General features: G+C 36.2%; 1 protein-coding gene across 2 annotated transcripts in view; it reads left to right on the top strand.

Moving 5' to 3' along the window:
* Positions 1-19,199, top strand: part of LOC135685067 (intersectin-1) — a 44,627-nt gene that overhangs the window by 17,005 nt on the left and 8,423 nt on the right. For both annotated transcript variants that reach the window (XM_065200816.2, XM_065200815.2), the window contains exons 19-33: positions 456-1,028; positions 1,643-1,810; positions 2,429-2,484; positions 3,840-3,940; positions 5,609-5,775; positions 8,264-8,401; positions 10,469-10,625; positions 10,750-10,938; positions 14,528-14,589; positions 15,079-15,144; positions 15,727-15,833; positions 16,045-16,117; positions 17,753-17,860; positions 18,522-18,623; positions 18,860-18,943. In XM_065200816.2, coding sequence (XP_065056888.2) covers positions 456-1,028; positions 1,643-1,810; positions 2,429-2,484; positions 3,840-3,940; positions 5,609-5,775; positions 8,264-8,401; positions 10,469-10,625; positions 10,750-10,938; positions 14,528-14,589; positions 15,079-15,144; positions 15,727-15,833; positions 16,045-16,117; positions 17,753-17,860; positions 18,522-18,623; positions 18,860-18,943 — 2,151 coding nt within the window. The remainder of the gene's footprint in view (positions 1-455; positions 1,029-1,642; positions 1,811-2,428; positions 2,485-3,839; positions 3,941-5,608; positions 5,776-8,263; positions 8,402-10,468; positions 10,626-10,749; positions 10,939-14,527; positions 14,590-15,078; positions 15,145-15,726; positions 15,834-16,044; positions 16,118-17,752; positions 17,861-18,521; positions 18,624-18,859; positions 18,944-19,199) is intronic.

Genomic DNA, 19,199 nt, shown 5'->3' with positions numbered 1-19,199 from the left:
GTTTTTGAAACTTATAGTGAACTAGTCTTTGCTGACTGCACGATGCCATACCGACAGAGCCATAAACGTTTTGTTGTGTACAACCGAACGATTTTATGTAGCGTATCGTATTATTTTCATACTCTTCTCACATAGTTTATGATGCTCTATGCTTAAGACATATTGCCTGGTGTAGGTTCTTTAAATGAACACGCTTACAATGATGTGTGATTTACCAGCCTCAAAGCTTTGCCTGAACCTTACGTCAGACAAATCACTAGTGCAACTTGGGAAGGTACTACTCTTACCATGGGGACCTAATTTAAGATTATGTCATTGCCATGGACCTAGATGATAGTGTTTAAAACTGAAATCACCTTGAAGGTCTTTACCATAGCAAACGGATTTAAACGTATTTAGGAATCGTTTAGATATCATCCACTGAATTGTTTGCTTAATTTGATCAAATACTGCAGGTTGATGAAAGTGACGACTCACCTCCACCTGGATGGCTACGCGGTACAAGCGGAGGCAGTACTGGACTTTTTCCAGTTAACTATGTCGAAAAGACAGCCAGGGGTGCATTTTCTGACTATGTTGATCTAGATAAAAGTGCCAAAGTAATGAATACTGCGGTTGAAGCTGTCAAGACATCCTCAACAGCTGATGTCAAGCCGGCCCCACAACAAACGGAAAACAACAATACCAACCGCAGTTCTTTGGTATTAGAGACACAGGAGGGTGGTCAGGCAACGGAGCTACCCTCAAAGAAGACTGCACTGCTACCTAAAGGTTTGGCAATACCACGACCAAATCAGAGGTCCTCTCCAATTCCCTTTCCTGGTGCAAAGTCACTAGACACGAAGGCAAGAGCAGGTTCTTTTGCAGATTCGCTGCACGATCGAACATCATCTTTTGGAAGCTCTGATGGGACAGATGGGTCTTCTAGTCAGCAGGGAAGTGTTACTCAGGGTTCTGTCAAAAGCATTGCTGGCTCACTGGAGAAAAGGGAGTGCTACGAGAATGTCATGCCTCCTTCCACTATCGATGTACGGATTTCTCTTATTTAGTTAGCTATTATGTTCACCTCTTCAAGTGTTTCTGATGCCTTACATCTTTTTGCTTTCAAATGCTTCCCGGGGGTGGAGGTGCCTAAAGAAAAGGACGGGTATGTGCGAACCCCGGTTTTGGGTCTGATTTCAATATTTCTCTACAGTTTTAGGTATCCTTTTCATATAATTCCATAATGTACCAGTTTTTAGTATGGTTTCTTCAATGCACCCTGTTTTGGGAATCCTTTTCACAAAAGCCTGATGCACAAGAATAAAGTATGCACCAGTGGAAGGTAAAGATACATTAATCCAGCAATGCAACCCAGCATCTGCATTCCATAAAAAATGTTTGTACAATGTATTTCAGTAAATCAATCCAATCCAATGACAGCATTATCGGTTTAGGCCTTGTTTGCCTCGAAAGGCAGCAAAACCAAGAAAAAGCTAACAAACAGTGGAAAATAATTTTATTGTAAAAGTCCTGTCCTACGATGAAAGCCTTATTTAAGTAAGTTGCAGGCAATGTACACCTTTTTCTGTTTCCAATAAAGAGGTTTCGTTGTCTTGGGTCTTGAGAATGTCGCGGGTTCATTGTGTTATGCTTATTACAGGGACCGTCAACGACTGAGACTAGTGTCAGAGTACCAGAAGGACTGCAGGCTATTGCACTGTACCCATATCGAGGCAAAAAGGATGACCATTTGACTTTTAATAAGAATGACCAAATTATTGTTCAAGAGCAACAAGATATATGGTGGTTTGGAGACTGCAATGGCAAGGTAGAAGCAAGTTGAATTATTCAGTACCTTGCGAAAGTTTTGTATAAATCATCAGTTTAAAATGGCTGATAACGAAGATATTCCATGCTGCTTTCTTTTCGACGTGCACTATCTTGTCGCTTTTATGGGACTCGCAAAGCTTTCATATTTATTCTGCCTTTTTTAAACTTGCCATAAAGGATACTGTAGATGTGCTGGAGGGTATTTATATTACCAGAAACATCGCAATTTTGCAGTGAATTCGTTTAGAATATACTTTTCAAGGGACTGCAATGCAATTCAGCTATTCCATACGTGGTATTGAGTAATAAAAATATAGAGATGAGACTGTCAGTGAAGTGTTTAGAGTAGTCATTATTTATTTAAAACTCGCCCTTGCTAAATGTTTGCATTCTTTCCTTTTGTACACTATTTGACAGAGTTTCCTGTCCCCACTAGCCGATATTTTAGCTATATATCTCAGGAATTTTTTGCTTTAAATTGAACACCTAGAGCTTTAGACTAAATAAACTTGTGAAATGCAAGTACATCGACTTTTTTCTCAAAAGTTTAGTATGCCTGTACCGTTATTGTATTGCGTATGCTTGCAATCTCACCTAGTGATATTTTCTGCACTAGCGAGGATGGTTTCCAAAGTCATACGTGAAAATCATTGGAAATGTTAAAAGTCCATCGTAAGTATGATTTATCACATGTCAACGCTTAACATTGTTTCCTGGTATTATTAATCTAATTTCATGGTCATCATCATCAGCTTCTTGATCAATCATGATCATGAATCATGATTATCAATCATGATTATCTTCAATCTTTATAATCAATGATAGTATTGATAATCACTAGCTTCTTGATTAATCTGATTATCAATCGTGATTATCTATCATTATAACCAATGTTAACATTGATAATCATCAACTTCTTAATCAATCATGATTATCAATCATGATTATCTTCAATCTTTATAATCAATGATAGTATTGATAATCACCAGCTTCTTGATTAATCATGATTATCAATCGTGATTATCTATCATTATAACCAATGTTAACATAGATAATCATCAACTTCTTAATCAATCATGATTATCAATCATGATTATCTTCAATCTTTATAATCAATGATAATATTAATAACCATCAACTTATTCATTATCAGTCAACTAAACCGGGGTGCTCGTCTGTGTAAAAATCTGCTGAGATGCCTTACTAGTCTTGCTAGCTACACAACTTTAACAGCGACACTGAAAAAGATAATGAAAAGACAGTTATAATAGCATAGCTCCATTGATTGATAATATTTCTATTTCTGATTCACAATATTAGCCTCAATCCATTATTAAAAATTGCATAACAACAATAATTTTCACACCGTGTGATTTATGACAACACCGTCTTATATGTTGATCTGCTACGATCATGTCATCTATGCTTTATAATTAGAATCTGAATTTTATATCAATTTTATATCATTTAAGTTTATCCTCTATTCATACCTTTGTTACACTGATTTAAGCTTGACGGTACTGTTTGTTAGCTTTTCATTTTTTCTGTATTAGAATTTTATTTGAAGATGCTTAGGCTTGATAAGACTCTGTTTTCCTGGGTCGCATATAATGTATTTTAAGGCTGCATGGCATGAGAAGGTTAAATTGAAGTGGATTGAATTAAGTTGAATTGGATTGGATTGAATTGGATTGGATTTGATTGAATTGAACTGAATTGAATTATTATCAATTGAGTGAAGTTTCAATGCCCCCTGTAAATCCTAAATTTTTAGCTTGCTATTCGCATTAAATCGAACTGTCCTATCTTGTCTTTCGATTTATCTATGGAATCTATAATTTTTCAAATTTCATTGTCTCTCGCTTTTGTCAATATGGAAATAACAGTGTCAATCGCATATTTAATTCAGCAAGTTGCAAGTAATTTATTTTGATTATGATTATTATTATCATAATCTTTTGTCAAGACTTAGAAAATAATGATAATTTATCAACAAAATTATCTTATCATTATTGCTTGCTTTGCAGATTGGTTGGTCTTGACGATGCATGTGATACGAGTAGCGTCGCATCATCGACGTCATCAGTCGCAACTGAGCATTCAGGCGGGGAGCAAAGCTATGTTGGAGGTACAAATTATTTCCATAGGGCGACTCTCATACGTAAATTTCATTGGTATCGGCTTCCAGTTCTAAGAGAAGATCACCGGTTATTTAGTTAATTTGAAGAAATTAAATTATTTTCCACGTGAGACAGACAAAAATCCGATATCAGCTGAAAAATGCAATTTCCCTTAATTACTTGTGTCTCCTTGAATTATTAAGCATTAATTATAGATTCTATTGAGATTTTAAAGTGCAGTTTCATTTCATTTGCAGCAATTTCAGTCAATCTGTATTTGCAATTTATTTCTTATGCTTTTCAGAAATTTCTGCTTCGCTCTTCTTGTTCAATATTTCGTTCTCTGTTTGTCTGCATACAACCTTTAAACCATTATCTTAGATATTTTAGGGTCATTCCATGTGAATTTATCACAATCATTTAACAAAATATTTCTCAGGTTGTGATGAAATTTGGCTTGCAGATTAAGACCGAAAACTTGTGGTGTCTTAAGTTTTTGGTACTGATCGGTCAGTGGCTTAGCTTGAAGGAGTGCGTGGGGGGGGGGGGGGTCCTAAAATTTATGCCAAGTGTCATATGCATAAAAGAACTCTGAAAGGTTCATATAACTCCCCCTCTCATCCTGTTTTTTTTCTAATCCATACAGTTAAACTCGTCGAAAAGATTATTAAGAATGTTTACTTTAAATCGAAGGGCAATTGAAACCATATCTATTAAAATGATCCTCATTATTTTCCTTGTGCTCTAAAGAACAGCTTCCCCATTCCATAAAAGTCTCTGCCCTACGCTTGCTTTTGAAACTTTTTATCTCCCGTACATCATTTCAAATACATTTATCACTTGATGATTAAATTTGGTCTGTCACGTATTATTAGCTTTCGCATAATCAAACCGCGCAATTTCTTTTCCTTTGTGAAATGTTATATGTAGTCATCGCAGGGGATTATGCGGAAAGTCGATTCACGAACCTGGAAAGTATTTTACTTAAAATATTGCCACTTATGGTCAGTACAGCGTGGAAATTTTGTATTGATTTTTAATAAGTTAAATGTTTACAATGCTTGTGGTATTGCTAGCCAAAAGAATATCTCACTGGGAGGCTAAGTACCCTTTACCACGATACTACGTTTGTAGACAACGTTTTTAAGCGTTGTCGCTTTGCTCTCACATCCACGTCATCTAACTTGCGCTTGTCAAAGTATCAAGGAGCTTTCAAAATCTATTAGGAAATACTGCGATCATATTTTGATTTTTCCATCATTTAGATTTTTTTATTAAGTTTGTCCATCACTTTTTTAATCACGTTTTGCTCTGCTTTCCAGTTTTTCCGAAAAATCTTTTGTTCCTAAGCTTCAAATTGTTTGTGATAAAAAGTTGACGTTGCTCGCAATAGAGTGGATGTTAGAACCGCAATGACTCCGTTAGGTCCTCTAGACTGCTACCTGCAAATACAATGGTTTCTACTGGAATATTTGGAACAAACATTCCAATGCTCCAATCCTCTTTCAGGCATGATGGCTGAAATTGTATATTTTTGTGGATAGATAGTTCTCATACAATATTTTCTATCTCATACAATACTGTATCGTGTCTTACTTCCGTTTTTCAGTTATTAAACGATACCTCATGATACCTTGAAAAACACTGTTTAATTTGAATCATGATCTTCATCGTAGAATGCTCAGCGTTGTTCGATTATGCTGGGCCAGCGGGCGACCTCTCATTCAGCGAGGGTGACGTCATCAAAATCACAAAGAAAGAAGGTGATTGGTGGGAGGGATATCTCAAAGGAGAATGTGGATTCTTTCCAGCTAATTATGTGAAAATGAAAGAACAACCTGAGGTAAAAATTAATACTCGTTTATATAGAGCTAGAATATTTAAATTTCTAGAGATATTCCATTGATTCTTCTAGTGAGAAGCCACGACGTGACAGGCTCCAAAAAGGGTTTTCTAAAGTTAGATTAAACCCTTCTGTGCTATGTACGCAATCGTTTTTTACCCTTCTGTGCCCGGTGCACAATGTTATTGGAACTAGTAGGTGTATGGAAAGAATATTCAACATTTGTCAGGGTGCACTTAACTCAAATTTAGATTTGAAGCTACAAGTATTTGTGGGAATTGAATAATTGAGCTATTGAACGATTTGTTTCGTTTATCGCTTGCACATACCCTCCCTTCTGACACTTACAGTGCTGGATTGTGAATAGGTAATGTGAAAATCAATCGAAACACCCATGGTTTGGGTCGCTAAATAACCCTTAGTGTAAAATAAAGATCTACAGCTCAGCTTTGACGCCATATTACATATTGGAAGATCTATGGAGTCGTCAGAATGACTACATGCATGGCATTTTATTGAAACCTGAACCTGTTACGAAAAATTTCCCAAGCATACAACAGTCTTTGCTGTTTATTGGTCTTTGAAGAACATTGTCCGGTTGACCCAGGATGTCTCATTTCTTGATTAAATTCATTGTGTTTGCTTTTGTTAGGTAGCTTATTTTTGCTATTAATGATATTCGCCCAAAGATCCTTGGATATTAATTTTTTTCTTTGTTGACATTGTATTTTAATGGGAAACATATGTGACCGATTTCAGTAAACTTGTTTGAAATGATATCGGAGCTCCCGTCACGTGCCGTTCTTCTTTCGTTATTTTGAAGAACATATGTTTGATCCGGCTTGCAGCTTGCCCCTAGAATACTGTTTAGATCTAGCCAATAAGATTTGCCTTGTGATCACCTGTCCATTGTTTGCTGGGGATTTCATAACACAGTTTTATCATTGTTATGAAAATTGTTCAAGGCTGTGTCAGACTTGAGCGGGCTGTTTGTTGTGTACTGTTTAAGCTACATTGGCACGGTGCTTGCCTGGAAGCATGTAAACGAACCCATTTGCATTAGTTTGTTTGTGTAGATGTTTCAGCAGTTCTTTCCCAAACGTAGTATTTGGAGGTTCCAGGTAGGTTTCTTCTTATGATACACTACCAAATGTTAGCTTATCATAAAACTTTTTGTTGATAATAAATGTCCAAATATTCCACATAAATTATAAACGTGAATTATTCACTGTTAACAACATCTTTCTCAGTTCACTGGTTTTTACTTTAACCCTATCGATTTGTTTAAAAGCGCTTTAACTTCTTAAGTCCGCAGTTTTTTCACGCAATTACTAAATTGTCGATAGTCAGTGGACTTTTATCTCCTAATGTTTGGCAGGTAGACCAAGTTTATACCAACGAATTTTTATGGAACAAGACTCACCTAAATATATTCCTATTTAGGAACTTGAAGACAAGCATTAAAGATAATTTCTCATTTTTAATTTACTACATCGACCGGGTTTTTCGTATCCTTTGGCTTGAGGAGAAAGTTTTAGAGCCAGAGACAGGAGAAGATTTTGATCTTGTAGATGCTTTCTTGCATATAATTTCTACTGTAAAATCCAATAGAGACATGTGTGGTACCTTTAATGAACCATCATATCTCAGAAATGACCATACCCTTATTGGTATTATTTCTTCACTCCGGAGGCTATTTCTGTGAAACAGAAGAATATTGAAACTTTCTCAATATTAACATCCCTATTACAAATCCATAGTAATTTTCTAGAATCTGACGTATAAACTGGCTGCTTCTTGACTAAGCTTCAAGTGCCCTGGTGCTAGTTTTTCTTAACACTGTCTCTGCTATTACCAGCTGCAACAGACACTCACAAATGCTACACTATTTCTAAGAAATAATCCCCCTCCATGGAACACTTTCCGTGCTATCGTAATTTTCGCGACCGACAGCATACTCTTAAACTCTTAAAGTCTTAGTACATCTCGAGACACCATCTAATCACACTGGTTACTTTTGACGAATATGTTGGACGAAATTTACACTGGTAGACAAATAAACTAATCTCACTCCCAGACTTATGTTCTTTGAGAAGACAGCTCATATATCAGCTTACACAAAACGCTTAGAATCATGGGAAATTTTGGTAAATGCCAGGTGCTTTTGGAAATATTTATAATAGTGTTGCAGCTTTTTGAGAGATAACAGGCATTATTTTTCAGGCTATTGGAATGAGGTTTAACAATTCCCTTCTTTAAGTGTCTCAAAAAAATTTATCCTTGAAATTATTTTTCGTGAAATATTTGTTTTCCCCAGAAAGTTATTGAAAGTAATATATAATGAGGATGTGAAAGTCTGCTGCAGTTTCTCACAACCTTATATAGACAAAATAATTCGTTAATTGTGACTTTTGATTGGCTGATTGGTCAGATATAAATACGTCTTTTAACGACCCTGTCTTTAATGAAATTTTCTTGGATTCTTTAGACTACAAAGAAGCCAGAGGTGGCAACTGTTATTTCGCAATTCACAGCCTCAGATGCTCGCGAAATCTCGTTGAGTCCTGGCCAGTTGATACACGTTTTGAAGAAAGACCAGGGCGGGTGGTGGCAAGGAGAACTCCAGGTTTGTGTTTGCCTCAGAATTTCTTCTTAGATCACTATTCACGCGCTCAGAGGTCGAAACGAGTTGCATACCTAACTTTTCAGGCGTATTTATTCTACGTGTTTGGGAACATGCCAAAATCTACAATTTCAATTGCTAAAAGAATGCTATCAAAGTGCTATTAGACCCCGTTTACACTGTCCCGTGCAAGTTTGGAACCGTGACAAAACTGTCGCGGTTCGCCCTTCCGTTTACACTAGCACTGTGGAACCGTGACGATTTTGCTCTGCTATCCGGAACAGTTTGGACCCTGCTTTGAAAGCGAACGAATTTTGTACCGTCACGGTTCCGTTTTTGAACGGGACAGTGTAAACACCTATCCGAGACGATTTTGTCACGGATTCACAAAGAGGTCTTTTGTATGGCTGTTTCAGGTAATCGAGGCTTTGATTGTGGCGTAACTACGTTGTCAAATTCTGAAGAAAAGGAAATTCTGAAGAAAAGACAACCACAGAAAAGGCTTGTATTGTTTCCCAGTCCAAGCCTTGATTGGACTTTGCAGTTTTGTAGTCTAAAATAACACTGAAAATTATAGCCACCTTGTCGTTCGTCCAAGTAAAGTTTTTATCGGCCTTCCACTGCATTTTAACTCCAATAAAAATTCGATTGTTGACTTCGGCGGCAAAATAAAAGCCTTGGTTGACTAAATACAGCTTCTTCTAAACAATGTTCTGCCATTAAATTCTGAAGCCATTACACTGTACCGGTACAGTGTAAACGGAACGGCTAAACGAAACAATTTGGAACCGCGACAGTGTAAACACTTGCGAACCGTAACGGTACAAAATTGTCCCGGGACAGTGTAAACGGGGTCTTAATCAAGTTCTGCTGCGTTTTGGTTTTGTATCGCACAAAAGTAGACATTAGAGATGCTCAATAGATTTCTACATTTCAATTTGCTTTTCTTTGCTGGACGTATGGAAAACAAAAGTTTTAAATGGCATAACTTGCAAAGAAGAAAATTTTACCAAATCCTCGCAACACTGTTTTATGGAAGTTAAATTTTATGTCTTTGCTATGCTCCAAGATCGTCTCGTGTATCTCCAACGCTAGTGATCTTAATAATTCATACTTATAATATTAATCTGTATTTATAGCCAGTATTTTAGCCAAAAGATGAATGTTTCATTGATGGTATCTCACAGTCATATTGCTAAAGACATCTGTTTTTATTTGGCTTAGCGGATAAATGGATTTAATGTTAAGCTGATTTGCCTAGAAAATTGTAATTGGGCGAGAGATTGTTGGAAACTGTCGAAAATAAGGTCTTGTGGTTGAAGAAGGTCTTTGCTCTAATTTGTTAAAATGAAACGTCCATTTGAGAAGAGGCCAATGATACTGTCTGTGGCAGGAAAGTCAGTTTGTTTTGCAAAAGGTATTCATATGGTATATAGGGACGATTTGCTTGGTGGTAGTTAAGATGTTACTGGAAGGTTTCCGTTTATTGATCTTACGTTATCCTAGTTATTTATGTAGGAGATATTCATAAACAATTGTTTTGGGCTGAACCAGCCATGTATGACTACAGGTCAGACGCCACGCCCATGATAAGTGGTTTCTAGCTGCAATGTATTGGCCCTTTCACGGCCAGTCAAAGGGTTTAAGAAACTGGAAGGTGTATCTGCAGCTTTCGTCGGATTTATTTTTCAATTGCGTGTCATTTCGCTTGGGCCCTGGTAAGCTGTGAATTTGAGCTGGTGTCATTTCGCTTGGGCCTTGGTAAGTCGTGAATTTGAGCTGGACAGGGATATAACTGTCGTATATGTGCGATGACTAGACAGTGAGATATATTCTAACAATCTGAAACCCTTTTTACTAATTGCAGGCTTCCGTGCTCCTTGGCTATCACCGAGGATGTTTAGATCAAAAGGAATTTGTTGTGACCCTACTCCTTTGTAAATCATGTAAAAAGACATTTCTAGCGTGATTTTCTAAACCTGCATCTCTTTAGACAAGACACTATTCTTAGTATTTTGCCAAGGTTATCATTTTATCTGTACTTTAATTTCAGATAATGTTGTTTTTCAGGCTAGGGGTAAGCAGCGCCAAGTCGGTTGGTTTCCAGCGTCACACGTTAAGCTGTTGGCCAAGTCAACGGAGTCCACGAAGTCGTCAGAGCAAGCTGTTGTCAATGATGCTGATGATGATCTGTACGCAGTACCGCAAAGACGCGAGAACCCCGCGGGTAGGTGAAGCTTCTACAACTACTAGTAGTGTTGTGCTACCTGTAATATTGTACAATTGTTTTTTTTGGAAAAGATGCTTCTGAAATTTGTTTGCTTGTTTACATATTGTGATATCTCTTCCAGATCAAGTTTTGGCACTTTTCTCTTACACTGCTCAAAATGAAGATGAATTAACGTTTTACAAAGGAAGTGTCATCAATGTCATATCAAAGGAAAGTGATTGGTGGAAAGGCGAATTGAATGGACAAGTAGGAATGTTCCCGTATAACTATGTTCAGTTGCTAAGTGATCTCCCGGACAGCACTGACCATTGTAAGTGAAATGCAACAGTTATTCATTAGATACATATGTTTCCAATCCCGACAACTTTTTTTAAACTCTAATCAATAAATTCATCGAGGTAATAAAATCTACATCAAGCTGGTGCGAGAAAATTAATCAGAACAGACATTTGCTACACGAGTGGTTTTTGCTTCACAGATTATTAAAGGCCATGCTTCTATTTCAAAAGCAATCTCATTTTTTCCATTTTCTAAAAACTCGCCTGTGGAGAGCCAATCTTATCGCTTTGTCCCTAAGTGTCTCTCACTGTTTCATGTAAAGGACTGAGATCATCAATTCCAGTTATAAATGACATACAAAAACAGAATAGACATGCAACAAGTGGACCGAATTTATATGACAGTGTTTGTGACATATTATGCCTAGAATTTGCCTTCTTATCGGGCAACAACTATGTGTGTGTCAATGTCATACGCAGGTTAAGGTTCTGATCTGTTGGCTTAAACAAGAATCGCCCTATCTAGTCGCATGTGCTCACCAACTTTGGCCTGAAGTGACAAAAGCAGGCTGTACTCTGACGATATTCCAACCGTATCGACGTGTCGTGGACAATGAGATTACGTTCTAGAGAACACAATCACAGTCATTTAGCTTCTTAAGCCACTTCTACTTAATCAAGCACCGCTGATGTGGCTTTTCAGTGTGTTTTCAATTTTGCAACTCTATAGGCTTTGCACCGGAAAAATTTACGGAAACATTAGCATCAGGTTTAGGAAAACTGTTTGCCAAATCATGCTTTTACGTTGGTGCTTTTTCTAAAATATCACACTTAGCTTTTCAAATTGATGAATCAATATTTTTGATAAAATGCATTTATCATTAAATAATTTCAAATAGTGAATAGTAAATTTGACAATTGTTTCGAATTCCTCTATATTTTATAACCTTGTTATATCATATATGTTCCTATTTTAGATATTAATCCCCTTGGTATTTATTATTATGATTTCTTTATTGTTATCATGACGAAATTGTTAAACTGTTTGATGTTATCGTGAAGGTTGACGCTTTAGGCAATAGTTAAAATGCAAACAGTTGTGAACTCATACAAAATGGATGCAGCCCTGCATAGTCTATATAAACTAGATTCTACATAGTTAACTGATAACCCTAGTTATTGAAATCCTGTCGAACTCTCTGATACTTGGAATTGAAATTTCTTGGTGAAGAATTCACAATGCTCTTTTGAGTTCTTGGTTTCCCCAAGATAAATATGTCTTGTTATCATTTCTACTGTTGCTTACACGTCATTGACTTGGTTTTGTTAGTTTGCCTCGATTTCTGTTGGGGTATATTTGGGATCACGCTTGTCTTTGAATTTTCAACGACAATGTTAAAATTTTCAAGCAATTCACTGGAAAGTAAGTTTACACCATTTCATCCCTATCGTAAGGCGAGAAATAAACACATGATAAACTTCACTCTTTGGCACCCTGTGATTATTCTAGGTTCCAGATTAATCTAGGTTGTTGAGGATTAATCTTGTGTTGATATGGCACCATTCCGCGCTGAATCTTCTTAAATCTCAAAGATCCTAAATATGCATCAACAGATTTGTGAATCGTTGTATTTGGTATCGTGCAATTAAGTAAGACGTGTGTGATTGTAATATTTAAATGAATTGGTTTTAAAAAAAATGTTTTTGACACCAAAAATCGTATTTTTTTGTTTAAGCAACTCCTAAGATTGACCACGCGCGGAATGGACATGTCATCACAAGTGATTAACGTTAGCTAAAATCTACCTAATCCCTTACCATAATTATAATTTCTAAGAATCGGGGATTTCAACTCTGATGAAATACTTCCGGGGTAAGTGCAAAGAATCTTGCACCCAAATTCTTGACTTAATTATGCATCAATGTTACTTATTCAATAAGATTTGCCATCAATGTTTAAAGACATGGAAAGATATTTCAAACCTTTGTTATTTTTGCATTCGTTGCATATTATTATAAAGAGTTTGTTAAAGGGCCTCTCCAGCCAAATTTTGTACTTGCATTTTATTGGCTAATCTAAAGGAGTTGAACCTGCTGATCACGAATTCGTTATTTGTTTTTCGATATTTTTTACAGTTTGTGAGATAAAAAAAACTTTTGGCTTGAGAGGCCCTTTAAGCACCGCGGTTTAAAACCAATCCCCGGCGAATCGTGTGATTTTACATTGAACTGATTTGATTTGATTTATAATATTTAGGGAGTGTTGCCATTCAGCATTTCTGATTTTTAAGGGGCCCTCCAGTTACAAAGTTACAAAATTAGATCAGAAAAAAATATTACTTAATACACGTTTACAAAATTACAAAGGTACATTAGAAGAATGAAATATTAACTAAACATCTTTATTTAAGATTTAAAACCATCAGTGTTCAAAAGAATGAAGTTTATCGTCAGGAGTCGAAAAAGTGCATGTCCTTGAACTACTGAGTCGGCCCACCGACTTTAGATCGCTATTCCGCATGCTCTTAGACTAATTGAAGTGACTGTGGTTTAGGCACTGCCCCAAAATAGCGCCAGCTTTCTTAAGGAATTAACAAAAAGAAGTTCTATGCAACATTTTCATATAGTGAATGGGCGTTTCACCCAAATTTCGCTCAGAATAGCTGCTGCTGAATGTAAGGACAGCCAAGATCCAAGTGCACTTTGTTGCAGCAACCTTTAATCTAGGCCAAGTTCACCGTAATGTTTTTGTAAAGGCAAGTTTTTCGAAATTATCCGTTTTCGAATCTCTGTTAAAAGATATCCCGGAGCTTGCGGTGAATGATAGAAAATCACAGGTCTAGAGACGCGCTATTTGCTTGAAGAATGATACTTAGTACGATTATTATTTCATTTATCACCAGGATCGCCTAAGCTCCTTGAATTTTGACCAAGGATTCATAGAAGAGGCTTTAGGACACTTCTACCCCCCCCCCCCCCCACTTCTCAGAACCATAAATGCAACATGCATCTGATAACCGCATTGCCTTTATAAACTTGGGTGAGTCACAGTTCAAGTCATGAGATTTCTTCAAGACACATTATGACATTCCGTTTTTCAAAGAAAATGGACTTCACTAAAGTACTTTAATCTTATAGCTTAGATCTTCGGCTGAATTGTTCTGAGGTTATAATCATGAATCTTCCCGTACAAATATATGCTGCAATGATTTTGCGCTGGAAATAGTTGTTTGAAATATGAAGATAAAACCTTTATCTATCACTTAAAGAGGGCCACTCTTAACCAGTCAGTTGCGATATGACTGATGTCATATAGACCTAGCACTACAGGCTTTAGTTTTTAGAAGTGTTCTAAGATACTACTTCGAGTTTCACACTTAATTCATCACGGGTATATCGCATCGAGAAAGCATATGCATGTATATATCCGGAAAACTACAAAGATTTGGTGGGATGGGTATGAAACCAGGGTGCTAGGTTTTGTAGGGGTAAAATTCCTCAACGAGAAGTGCAAAATTATACGGGTTAGAGACTCGGCCCTATGCGTGAAACCGAATCTAGTAAGGAAATAACGATCAGTTTATGGAAGAGACATTAACGTAAGTATTTGTTCATTCACAGGGGAAGGCTCCTTTGATAGCGTTGTGCTGAAATCCATGAGCAAAAGCGAACGACAAAGACAGGTAATTCTTTATTTATTTTTATATATTTATTTTTAAAAGTTTTTAAGTTTGCCAATTAATTTTGCAATGTGACGTCTGTGATACATGTTCCTGTATACATTCTTTTGCAATATTTATATATTATAAATACTACTAGCACTATATAACTTCAAAATCCTATCGAATATGTTAAGTGTCTTTACAGCTTTGTCATAATTCAATCATTTTTCAACTTTTAATTTGCGCGTAATTTTAACTTGTCAAATGTTTACTAGCCCCGAATGTCGAGTGTCTTTTTTTCATAACTGGTTTCATTCCCCTTTATTTTGTAAAGATATTAGCCATGAAATGGGTACTGTACCGCTCTTTTAAGCGATACTGTGTTTGGATCATTTGAAGAGATCAACAAGCTTATTGCTATAAATCTGACATGATAAGAACGCCTAATCAAAATCTTTTGGAGAAAAGATTTTATTGAACCTTGTCAAACTGTTTTTTTCATTTACGCAGAATTATATCCACGAACTGATTAACACTGAGCAAATTTTTATGGATGATCTTAGCCTTACACTCGAGGTAATTTTATTTTATTTCAGATATATTGAGTCAGGTTTACAATATTTTCCAAGAAAATTTCAGGAATGTGGGCAGCCAATCCTAAGTCTTCTTAAACTTAAACCACTTCAATCCCAGACGGTCCTTGGTTCAGCTACTTGATCCAGGCTGTTCCCCTATTATGACGTTTTTCACCAAAATCCTTCTACTTTTAAGATCTCTGGGTTCTCCAGTATTTTCTTAAGAACATTCTTATAAAATAGCGATCTTAGTTTACAATGCAATTTTTTTTTGTCATCTTGTCAACATTTTTATAATTTCTTCGTTAGTATTGATCCTAAAGAAATTGTGGAAAGAGCTTATTTATTCAAACCATTACTGCATTTAAATGGGAGTGGCATTTGCCATTTACGCTCGTTACTTATAAGCTGGGTCATGTTTTTACCCATTTACTCATCCGCAAAATGATTCCAATCCGTATGAAAATCAAATTAAATTTTAACAATCAAACTATTACATTTTCATTCTGGTACAAAATTTATTTGCTAACTGTATTATCGTATGAAAATCAGATTCTAAGTTCATTAATTTTATCGATTTTAGATATTTTACAACCCCATGGCTGAAGCTGGTGTTCTTACAGAACAGGAACTGAACACCGTTTTCGTTAACTGGAGAGAAATTATCATGTGCAATACAAAACTGCTAAAGTAGGTTTCCTTCTCTGTTTTTATCATTGACTTATTTTCCAGTCAGCTTTTCAGAATAAAAGATTTGTTTCGACTCAACAACGTATAAATTTTTGGATTTTCGATCTCATTTGTGGAATTTAGATATTTGTCGTTTGACTTTTAGTTCTTCGTTAAGATTATTTGCCGTTTTAAGCTTGCATCCTGAAGAAAATCTGTCTTCATTTCGCAGAGCGTTGCTGGTTAGAAAAACAATGTCAGTGAACAACAAAGTTGAAGCAATCGGTGATGTTCTTGTTGAGCAGGTAGGCAATTTATTTAAGAATGAGGCAAGCAATGTGGGCCTACTTTGTACCTTCAGTGCAGAATATTGTTTTTATGAACAATGATTGTGGGACGAATCGCATGATTATGAGAACTACATCTTTCAATTTTTTATTTATAAAGCATTTAAAAAGTCGATGAGCCTCAGACCAATTTGTAATTGGAACCCTTGAACAATGTGATTCAATGAGACACTTGATCGCCTGAACTGCAGAAGGCCTCATTCTCATTTTTTAACCAGCTTTTGAGGCTCCTCCTAAAGAACTCTACTTCGATTTGTAGTTTTAACAATTTCAATGCTGTCTTTGTGTTCTTTAATTGATTTCTTAATGTCTCATCCATATAGCTATATTTTTTTTAAATTTTTTTTTATAGTTATATTGTTATCTTGCAGTGGAATTTAAATTTAATTCAACCAAATCGAATCGAACCTAAAAATCTTTCCCAATGTCCATGAATAAAAATGAAATGTTCTTGCTATAGCTATTGTAATTTTCAAGTTACCATATTTGTTGTCTTGCACTTTAAGGTGCCAGTTACACTATACCGGATTGCTATCGGAGCGGAGTAACTTAAATATCGGATAGGGGTTTGAGTTACGCTACGCCACACCAATCCGATACACAACGCTCTGATTAGCGGAGTGAAAATCACTCCGCTCTGGAGGTGATACGGAAATCACTCCGGAGTCACTCCGTAGCGGAGCGTTGTAGTGTAATCGCACGAATCCGATATGCTCCACTTTGAAACAAAGGATTTTCTTATTGTTTTCTGCTTGACGCAATTCGATCGATAGTGAACAATGGCGCTTTCTGAGATTTTGTTGCTGTTGGATAATGCAAAATCGAAATCATCAAAACATTTTTGTATTTGGATTTCATCTCTTCCCAAATTTTAATGAAGTGGCCCTTGGGCGAAAAACATACTTTAACACATCAGATAGCAACACAATCTCGCTATCCGTCCTACGAACCTCATCATTTATCTCTCAATTTAATGGTTGTTTTCGTTATTTTATGCATAGCTATTGAAAACGAATTCGCAACAGCACATAGATTCGAAAATATCATCAAAAAATTTAATCTGGTGGATTTTGTGTACCAGAAATGCAAAGGAATACAGGCTTATGAGCGAGCGGAGCGTCGTAGTGTAACTGCTACCCTAAATAACACTCCGGAATAAAAGTTACTCCGCTCTGCTCCGCTCCGATAGCAATCCGGTATAGTGTAACTGTAGCCTAAGTCAGTTTGGATTTAAACCAGTTTTTACACCTCCTCCTCCCCATCTTCTAGGTCTTGTAGTCATCGAAAGGCCCAACAAGTTAAGCATTAGTCATGCAATTTACTGACAACGATTTTCTCCAGCTTGTTGTTTGGCATGTCAGTATATAGACTTACTCAATGAGCCTCTGTTTCGCTACTGCCTCACTTGACAGACCCCACAACTTATAATATATTGAGTCACATGTCTGTTGTAGCGTCCGTCAAGTGCGGCAGTAGCGAAACAGAGGCTCATGGAGTAAGTCTAATCAGTATAAGGAAATATCAAACCTGCAAAATAGTTTAGTTTTATTTGTTTCCTGGATGATAATCGACTTTTTACTTCTTTTTCCGAAGATCCCAAGAATGACGCCATATATTCGATTCTGCAGTTGTCAAATCAAGGCATGCAAATTATTACAAAGAAAAGTAGAAAATGATGCAGAATTTAAGCAATTCGAGAAGGTACAATATGTTTATCTTTATGAAATAGCAATAGTGACGTATGTTTTATAGTATACTAGATAGTCTTGATCAGGTGTGCAGTTAACGGCAAACATCAAGGAAGGATCATAATGGAGAATAGAATTTGCTACAAAACAGATACTAGTATAGATTAGATGTTATTTGACGTTATTTAACAAAAATTTTTGGTTCAGTTCTAGAAACATAAGTAAACGACATGAAAATCCCTATCAAAATTTGCTTGATTACTCTATTGCCATAAACATAGTTGTATCAATCTGTTTGACGTACTTCTTCTGGGTGTATGGATTTACCATAATTATTGAATGATTGATTGTGGTTTATGATTGGAGTGATCGGAATGATGGCAGTGATCGATTGACTGATTAGTTGATTGTACTTGTTATTGTGAAAGACAACGAAGCTTTAACAATTCTTTGTAAAAGACGTTTGACAATTCTTTGTGTTATTACAATATGTGTTTTAATGCATGTGTTGAATTTGCTCTTTTTGTTCACGTTATTTTTGAGTTGCGATCTAATTTCGTATAATAAAGCCTCTGTGCTGATCAAAGATTTGGTTTTCTCATTTTAATTCTCTCTCGTTACATTTGTCTATAAAGTACTTAACACTGATCTAGCATACTTTTCTTCTCGCGTAGAAATGCGCTGGAAACAGCAGACTGCGACAAAACCTGCCACTCAGTAGCTACTTGTTAAAGCCGTTACAAAGAATAACAAAATACCCTTTGATCATTAAACAGGTATGGTTTAAAAACAATGTATTACCAAATCAAAGTATTAGTCTAATAGACCTTTTACCATTAATAGCAAGTTCGATTTTGTCCTGAATCTAGCATGGTTTACACTTTTACAAAGCTACTGTAATAAGTACAATTTACACAATTAGTGCTAATAGTGAAGTATGGTGTTTCCAAGATTTCTCTTTGGCATTTACTTGCTTTTAATGTTTATTGAAGCGTTGTTTTTATTGCTGCAGATTATCAAATACACTCCGGAAGACCACCACGATCGACCAAATTTGGAACAAGCTTTGGAACAGATTCAAGAGCTCTGCTCACAGGTTTTTAATGTGTTAAAATTTCAGTTATTATAATCATTTTCTATAGGTTATTTGAAATAGCACTTTGAATCCCCCTAAGAGTGGAAATTAAGTAAGGTATAGCCAATAAAAGATTTGATATTTGCTGGCGGATTAATTTTGGCCTGGTTTATGAAGTTTGAACAGAGACCAAATTACACAGGTTTGATGGGGAAAGAGGCTGTGCTAATGTGGCCAAATTTATGAATTCATCACTTGATAACAAAGAAACTGACCT

This window comes from Rhopilema esculentum, chromosome 15 (genome assembly GCF_057945365.1).
Source record: "Rhopilema esculentum isolate cy_ngs chromosome 15, ASM5794536v1, whole genome shotgun sequence".
Classification (NCBI taxonomy): domain Eukaryota; kingdom Metazoa; phylum Cnidaria; class Scyphozoa; order Rhizostomeae; family Rhizostomatidae; genus Rhopilema; species Rhopilema esculentum.
Note: the sequence above shows the minus strand (reverse complement) of the source record. Positions and strands in the feature narration are given on the sequence as shown.